This window comes from Carettochelys insculpta, chromosome 6, assembly GCF_033958435.1.
Source record: "Carettochelys insculpta isolate YL-2023 chromosome 6, ASM3395843v1, whole genome shotgun sequence".
Taxonomy (NCBI): domain Eukaryota; kingdom Metazoa; phylum Chordata; order Testudines; family Carettochelyidae; genus Carettochelys; species Carettochelys insculpta.
The window spans coordinates 41,814,451-41,822,876 of NC_134142.1; the positions used below are offsets into that span (position 1 = coordinate 41,814,451).

The window sequence follows — 8,426 nt, forward strand, 5'->3', positions numbered from 1 at the left end:
ATTTCAGCCAATATGGATTAAACCATCTCTTACATAGTGAGGCTGAAAATCTATGGCTGCTCTTTGTGTGTGTCGGGGGCTGGGCAGGGAACAGGGAGGGAAATATAACAAATTGTACAGAATGTATTGTGTAGCTTTAAAAAGATTGATGGATAAGAGGGAAAGCTGGCTGACACTGTCACTTTAAGAGAATCGGGGAAAGTGTTGCTACAGGGAGCTGCTCTGAGAGACAGCCAGCTGGGAAAGTGCTGCCGATAAAGGCAAAGGAGCTAGTTTCATCTCCAGATCCTTGCGCCTGATGGTGTGTGACAGACACAGAGACCGGGAAGAGTCAGAAGCAGAGGTCTCCCTCTGCACAAAGACGAACTCTGAGAAACGTCTGAGCCAAGCAGCAGGGGGCAATTAGACAGCAGGAGTGAGTCCTTCATTTTTGTAGACACCCAAGAACAACATGGATCTTTCCCAAGGCACTCAGCTTTCATCTAATTACTCGGAGAGAGGCTTTTCCTAAACCCACCTGTGCGGCTTCCAGGCTGCAGGTGGCAGGGCAGATAGGAGAAGAGTTCCTGTTCTGTTTGGAGATTCCAGAGAAGTGATCACAAAGTCTTTTGCACTCTGAAGGGAAGAGCATCCGTGGCACTTAGGGAGTGAATGGAGTGTGTGCATCCCAGCTCCCGGGGCACTGGTATCCCTAGAGACTGGGATTACTAGGAGGTTTTGTGCCACCTGCAAGAGCGCAGAGTAAGTGGTGCAGTTACTTTCAGAAGAAGCATAAGATTTGCCTGGCTCTGGTCTTAACCTCCCTCTTTCTACAATAAAATGGAGAGTGGAAGATTATCCAGCACAGAACAGGCGCTGATCCGGGAGAGCTGGCAGAAAGTGAGTAGCAATCTCCTGCAGCATGGCATCGTCATGTTTACCAGGTGAGTAACGGCCTGTTATAGCAACAGAAGGCATCTGTAGCAGGGTAACTCCTCCAGATACGGTGAAAGCACCTGGGGCACTTGTTAACCTGTTTCTTAGCTTTCCTCTCTCCCTGATCTCCATGCCCAAATCAACCAGGGGGAGTTTTCCAATCCCCAGTAAGAAACACTTTCTTCTCCTGGGCAATGATTTTTTTTTTTCTGGCTTCATCTCATTGCTCCATCTGTCCACGTGTTGTGGTTTGCAGCCTGAAGAGAACAGGATTATGAAGCAGCTTGCTAGAGTTTAAATCTAGAAGTTTGTGAAGAGGAAAGCAGGGAGAGCGGATAGGGTGAGAAGACTGTAGTTTTGTTCTGTGCCTTTGCAATCTTATCCCTCATTTGTTAGCCAAAAAAAGAGATTTCTGTTGTCTAAAGAGCTTTTTCCTGCTCATGTATGTGTTCAAGTCTATGAAGTACATCTGAGTGGTTTCCTAATTATTTGTGACATTGCATTCTCCAGCACAGGAAGGGCCATGGCGACTGGGATGGGATCAAATAATTCCACGATCAATCTCAGAACAGAGGAAAAGGCGTATAGGTGATACCAGCTGAAAATCAGTCACTGCCTTTTCCAAGCAAGTGAGCCCCTAAATTAGGGGCTAGCGCAATGGAGGGAGATAGGTACCTGAAAAGTCCTTTAAAATCATGGCTCTACAAAGTTGGTGACCAGCTCCCAGCTTTTTCTGAGCTTGTGCAGAATGGAGTGTTGCATCTGAGGGGAAAAAAAACCCATTCCCCAGCAGAACTGAAGGGAGGAGCTGTCTAAGGGGATGTTTTATAAGGTTTGTTGAGGTGGGAGGATGTTGCAGCTAAATGTAAAGTATCTCAGATGAAGTTGATTATAGGAGATCGGGGCGAAAGGAAATTGGCCATTGGGTGTGTGTCTGTGTGAACCACCATACAAGAGGGGGGTCTCTGGGATGGCATTAAGCCATTTCTTTTTCCTGACCTCTTACTCATTGCACCAGTCTGAAAGTTATACAGGAGAACCTGGGTGGAAAGAGTTGGTGGAAGAAGCCTGAATAGGAATCCATTGATGGTCCGTGAGATATGGGGTTTGTACAAGCCTGTTTACAAGGCTATCTGACTGCAGGGTTCTGGGCCTTCCTGAAGTTGGTCAAGTTGGAATTCAGGAAATTTATCAACTTGGGAATTGCAAGAGTTGAGATAGCAAACAAGAAGGAATCAGGAATGCGGCCAAGACAGAGTCTGGCTAAGAATGAATTCCAGCAATGGCTTGGAGCTAATGTTAGAGAGCTACTAGTGGGGAATGGGGATTTGCACTAGGGTAACTGAGGCTTTTTGTAGCCAGAGATGCTCTGCACTGTCCCAGATTATTTACCTTCCTTTCAGAACTCCATGCCATTGACATAATTTATGGTGAGGTCCGGTCACCTTGTGAGTGACGATGGTGGAGGCTGATGGCTGGATTGGCAGAGAGAGGTCATCCTCTTGGTGATGATGGAATTACTGTATAAGGAGCTTGAGAAGTCTGGGGGTTCTCTCTTTCTCTTGCAGGTTGTTTGATCTGGCCCCTGACCTATTGCCCCTTTTCCAGTACAATTGCAGACAGTTTTCCAGCCCTCAGGAGTGCCTCTCATCGCCTGAGTTCCTGGATCATATTAAGAAGGTAAGGGAGGAAGAGGTGGATGTGGTCAGTGATGCGCAGTGTAGAGCAAATCTCTGAAAGAGAGAAGCCCTGAATAGCAAGCTCTGCATTGGGCGGCAAGGTCTCCCAGGTCCATATGCCATGAAACATCACACAACTCCCCCCATAAAATACAGATATTTGTGAAGTTCTACAAGGGCAAAACCGTGTGTGTACAGCGATGACAGCTGTGTGTCCTTATGCCCACGCCACAGTTATTGATTCACGTTGGTGAAAATTGAAGGACTGGGTTCCTGTTCTGAAATGCGCACGTGACTGGCGTGCTGCATAGATGGTGCAGGAAGCGACCATAGTACAGACTGAAAGTCCTCTCGTTAGCAATCTACAGAACAGGGACAGCCCAAGCATTTAGATGTGTCACTGAAGTCATGCTATAAAAGCCTAAGTGGAGAGAGAGGCCGTGAGCAAAGCTTCCGCTTTACCTAAAGGGCAGGCGTCTCTGGTGACCAACTACTAAAGGTTCTCTTGCAGCATCGGCAAAGCCTGAAAGCTGACAGCTCCTTCAGTTATCTATCTGGAGGGTCAGGGTTACCCACATTCACCTTCTCCTCAGACATGGAGAGAACAGATATGGAAATAAAATATTCACATATCTCAATGTTTCCTCTAATCCTTTCCATCCATGTGAGGATATTTTCCATCCAGGTGTGGATTAGATTTTTATGTGCACTGAGGCATGCGTGAATGTGCACCGCCCTGTAGAAACAAAAACCGAGTTGTGGGCGCTCAGCTTACCAGCTGGTGGCATTTAAATCTCTCCTGAATGGCCACACAAGCACACAGTTTACAGGGACCGCTGCTATGTCTTGTTGGAGGATCCTGGTGTGCTGAATGCGGTATGAAAAAATCCCTTCTTTCAGCGCTCACATGCAGCCACCTCAGGTGTGGGTCACTGCGGTTGTTTTGTGACGCTGCAGTGCTACATGATGGTTTGTAACAGGAAAGTCCATATTCTACTGAAACAGGAAAAATTAAGGAGGTGGAATATAATTATCCATGTTGGAATTTGACCAGGATTTCTCAGCACTTCTAAAAAGGGGCATGAGAGCTGCCACATCCTCAGCTCCTGGACTCATTCAACAAGCTACATTTCCAGAATGACAGTGTCACAGAGGGAAGAACGCCACTTACTGAAACACCACCACCGTTTGCCGTACCACTGCTGCCCTGCTTAGCGTGTGAGATCTGGTAGGGTGACAGCCTCCTAAGGGGGCCACCCTATTTCACATTAGGTTTGCCTGTGCCAGAAGAAGATGATGTACACGTAAGTGGGCAGGGCTGTGGCCATGTTTCGACAGCTCACAGGACCTGAGAGAAACCTATGATGTAGTGACCAAGCTCTTTAGCAAATCAGAGCAGAGCAGAACAGGCTTTCCCGGTACAGCAGGGTAATGGCACCATGGCTGATGATAGGAAGGTTGTTTGGAAATTTTGTTCCCAGCAGATGGTTGCTGCTAATACTGTCCTCTCTGGATTTCCCCTGCAGGTGATGCTGGTGATAGACACTGCTGTGACCCACTTGGAGAACTTGTCCTCTCTGGAAGACTATCTCACCAACTTGGGCAAGAAACACCAGGCGGTTGGTGTGAAGGTGGATTCTTTTTCGGTGAGGCAGCTTCTCTCTTCATGCTATAACGTTCTCCCAGCTTCATACCCGGGGCCACCCTGATCCACCAGGGCAGTGCAGGGTGTCCTCATTGCGCTGAAGCTGGGTTCTAGGTCTTTGGCACATATGTTGCTGGGTTATTTTACCCAGTTGCTGGGCAAGAACAGTAGGAGCCCAAACCAGTTGCAGAATCTGAAGCACCTGCAAGGTGGCAGTTGGCACGCTCAGAGTGGGAAACCCATAAGCTTGCTCTTTGGATGGACTTCAACTAGCTTGAGTTGTAATTCCCTGCTCTTCCTGTCCCATGACCTAAGCTCACTGGTCAGAGCCTTGGGGCACCTTTTGCAAGGGAACACAGCTACATCTCAGGCTGCATTTGAGTGGCACAGGGTTACTGAACCTCAGCCCAGGACACTGTCAGATGTGTGGTCGGTTGTCCCAGCTCTCATTCTCTTCCCCTCCCAGGTGGTGAGGCAGAAATATCCTGATCCCTCATTTCAGATCTAAGCTTTCCCCACCCTGTTAATGAGCAGGAGCTGAAGCTCTAGATGAATTGTGATTATGGAAGGTATTGCGCATGTTAACCTGGAGATACGTAGGCGTTGTTTCTTACCTCCCCCAGTGAGATGTCTTGTGCCAAACCTTGCAGTGCTGGGCAGACTGTGCTAGAATAGCCATTGTGGGTAATTATCCCTCTCTGGGGCTTGTTTCTAGCAGCCTGGCTGAGAGAGGTTCTGTGGGGAGCCAGTGAGTTGTATTCCAAAGCCAATCAGCTACTTATAGGGAGCCAGCAGGACTGCCATGTCAGCAGAGCGGGTGGGGTTGGAGATAGTGTGTCAGGTAATGGAGACATCCCAGGGCAGGGTGGGCTCAGCCTCTGACTGTCCAGTTTAGTCTGATACATGGTGGTCTCCACTTACTCCAACACAGACCTTCTGAGAATGCCTGTTTTGCCTGCCTCCTTTCAGCTCTCACCACCAGCCTCCCCTGGTGCTGAACTAGGGAGAGTATCAGTTTCCTGCAGGTGGGAGCTAAAGTGGGCTAATACTCGTCCTCGCGTCTCACTCCCAACTCTTTGTGCTGGAAACCCTCTTTCAGCACTGTCCTCTGCTCCTGTCGTAACTCTCCAGCCGTTTCCAAAAAGAGAGCTGTGAGGGGGATCAATCGAGAGTGTGAGGGGGTGGGTACAAAGCAGTGTGGAGCAAGGGAAATGGGTGCAGAGTGGATCATCTGCCCTCAAGAAGAGGTGGGCAGGCAGGCTGGAGCCTCTTGGGAAAATTGTAAGGGGATTCAGAGATCGGTAGGAAGGAGGAGTGAGGATAAGGCACCTGTTAGGTAGGAGCTGGAGAAGCCCTGTTGTCCTGTCTGCAGCAGGGAAGGCAAAGCACAATGAAAAGAGATGACAAATGCATTCAAACTGATAGCATTTTGGTACTGAGGCTCCTGCCCCGACCTCTGACCCTGGTGCCTCTGTTTGGTTTGCAGGCAGTGGGAGAGTCCTTGCTGTTCATGCTAGAGAAATGCCTCGGCACCGCCTTCAGCCCAGACATACGAGATGCTTGGACCAGGCTGTATGGTTCTGTGGTGAAAGCCATGAGCCGTGGCTGGGATGCACGTAAAGAGGGGGAATAGACCCAGCAAGCTTGAGCACTGGCTTTCCTGTTCCTAACCCAGCGGCAGCTCCAAGGAGAGAGTCGATTCTCCCTTCCAGTCATGCCCATTCCAGGGCCATCTCAGTAGCCCTCTGTCTTGCTTTGATCTTACCCTCGTCTTTGCCTCTGACGATGGTCAGTGTTGATCCCTCTTAATTACACTGCACTGAGCCCCGGCATCCACCTCCAGGGGGCAGGGTAGAGCTGGGCTGTGGCCATTTCGGACCACAGAGCTGGAATGAGCTTTCCACAAATTGAAGCTGTCACCCCTCAGAATTCAAATGTGTTTGTTTCCACCTGAATATTCTCTTGAAATCCTTGCAGATCGCTTAAACTTCACCCTGCTTTCCCTCTGCATTTGCCCTAGACTAGATCCCAGGCCTCCCCCCCCATGTACAGCTAATCACAGCTGTGTGCATTTCCTAGGGAGAGGCTGAGCAGTGTAGTTTTTTGAACTTGGAACTAGGTTAATCCCAATGTAAGGCTGCTCTTACCTGGTCCGAGCTGCTATCTGGCTAGACTGGGAGTGACTTGGCTGGCTGATATAACCTGATAACTAGCTGAAATGCTGCAGTTATCTGTGCTGTTAAAAATGTCTTCAACTAGCGTAAATTACATAAAGTAAATACAAATACAGACTTTGTATTAGAATCAAAGTGACAGCTGTAGCTTTCTGCTGGGAGTAGCTTCCCAAAAATCATCTTCGTTCTTGGCCAAAGAGAATGTAGCTAGAATTCCTCCTATTTCCTGATCATTTACATGTTTATAGGTTCCTTAGGGATAACTCTGACCAATCACTGAAATGCAGCCATTCCTGGGGTGGAATAAGATGTCTGAGTAACAGCATACAAAAATGCTGTGCTCCACTTCAGGACAGGAATCGAGTAAGAATCCAACTGAAAATACAAGGGGAATTGTCAGGGGGAAGAATATAACTATTCTAATTGGAATGTGAGTTGAATCCTGGGAATAAGATCCTTACTCCTGTGAAAAGTGTCCCATGAGATTTTAAATGACCATACAAGTCTAGGAATTCAGGCTTATGTCTGATCTGAGTCATCCCCCCTCCAGGAGCATAGCGCACTCTTTCGGGGGCGTTGGTACTCCCTGGTGTTAGGGTGCATCCTACTAAAGGTCCAGCTCTGCTTTCTGCAGGAGCTGGATTTTCCATGGAGGTCTTTTAACGAAGTCCCGACTGGGCAGGACTCACTGTTATATCAACGAAACTGCTGCCCAGCAACTGGGTGCCCATCACCTTTTAATGAGAGCTCCCATCTGTGGTGTTGGTAGCTGCTCTGTGCTAGCTGGCCAGTTAGACAATCTGCAGCAGTGTCTTCTAGGGAGGCTAGTGAGGGTGTTCTGGATATCAAGTGCTTACAGATGGCTGCAGTTTCCTTTTGTCCATAGGGATCTTCCTCTTCACAGTTTTTTGGGCTTCACTCTTCTTTTCCTCTTCTGTGGACTAACTATGGCAGCAGCTCTCCCCTCTTCTCTTGCTGTAAGCCAAGTTGGGGGGCTAGGGGAGCTCTCCTCTAAGCTGCACTTCTGGCTAGTCAAGGAGGGGGAAGCTAGACCTGGAGCCAGAACTGGGCTGTCTATCCCAGGAAGGGCGATTAGGCGCTGTGCTGTTAAACTTTGAAAGGTGATCAAGGCATATCCAATACCATCTATGTTGCTGCAAGCGTATGAGGTCAACTAGGTGCTCTCTGTGGCTGAGTTGGCAGCTGCGTGTGATGAATTAGATATGTGTGGGTATGAACCATTCCACCAAAAAAGCCCCCTCTCCTCCCGCCAGCTTTCATAGCTCCGTAACCTCACCTGCTCTCTGCCATGTTTTGTGTAAATGCTAAGAGAAATAAACCAGCTGTGTGTGTGTGGCTCCTGGCCCTGTCTCGACTGTGTTTAATAGGGTGTATATAGCTGGCCCCGTAGCAAAAATGTTCATGGTTAAATCACACCTGACTGACTGACAAGGTGACCTGCAAAGAATTTTTTTAAAATGAGTCTCCGCCTTGCTAGGCTTATTTGTGATTTCAAAATAAAAGACCCAAAGGGCTGAAAAAGGGGCCTGGGAGAGGGAGGGTTTTGTTTTATTTCTGGGTGATTGTTGAAGATAGTGGAAATGTCAGGTCTGGCCTGGCCTGGCTTTGCGGGCATACTGCTCTGCGGCCTCAGATGGCTATTGAGCCCTTTTCCCCATGTCCCTTATTGGAAGGAGAAGGCTGTTGAATCTTTAACAAAGCTGTCCTGTCTGCTAATTGCTCATTAACCCATAGAGCTAAATATCACCTAATGGGATCAAAGAGCAGTCAGACGAGTAATCCCTTCCCCTCTCCATTGTTCATCTTCTCTCACTTCCGTGATAACCTCATTGTGCTAATTCTCCAGTTGCTATCAGATGTATCTGCGCTGGAGAACTGAAGTGTTGCTAATGGAAGCAGTGGTGTAGCCCTCCTAGCCCTGTTATTTCAGGTTAAGGAATATTGTGGTTTTGCTGCAGAGCCCTACTATACTGTACCATTGCAGTCACTGCT

At 48.4% G+C, this 8,426-nt stretch overlaps 1 protein-coding gene across 1 annotated transcript; it reads left to right on the forward strand.

The window, feature by feature from the left end:
• Positions 1-288: 288 nt before the first annotated feature.
• Positions 289-7,776, forward strand: NGB (neuroglobin). The gene is made up of 4 exons (XM_074998784.1): positions 289-923; positions 2,484-2,595; positions 4,121-4,240; positions 5,726-7,776. The coding sequence occupies exons 1-4, from the start codon at positions 820-822 to the stop codon at positions 5,870-5,872; spliced, it is 483 nt and encodes a 160-aa protein (XP_074854885.1). The 5' UTR covers positions 289-819; the 3' UTR covers positions 5,873-7,776.
• The last annotated feature ends 650 nt before the right edge of the window (positions 7,777-8,426 follow it).

Bases quoted from the DNA above. Each gene is read 5' to 3' on its own strand.
- NGB (XM_074998784.1), top strand. From the start codon at position 820: ATGGAGAGTGGAAGATTATCCAGCACAGAACAGGCGCTGATCCGGGAG. The intron at 924-2,483 runs GTGAGTAACGGC...TTTCTCTTGCAG, and splicing joins GGCATCGTCATGTTTACCAG to GTTGTTTGATCTGGCCCCTG. The intron at 2,596-4,120 runs GTAAGGGAGGAA...TTTCCCCTGCAG, and splicing joins TCCTGGATCATATTAAGAAG to GTGATGCTGGTGATAGACAC.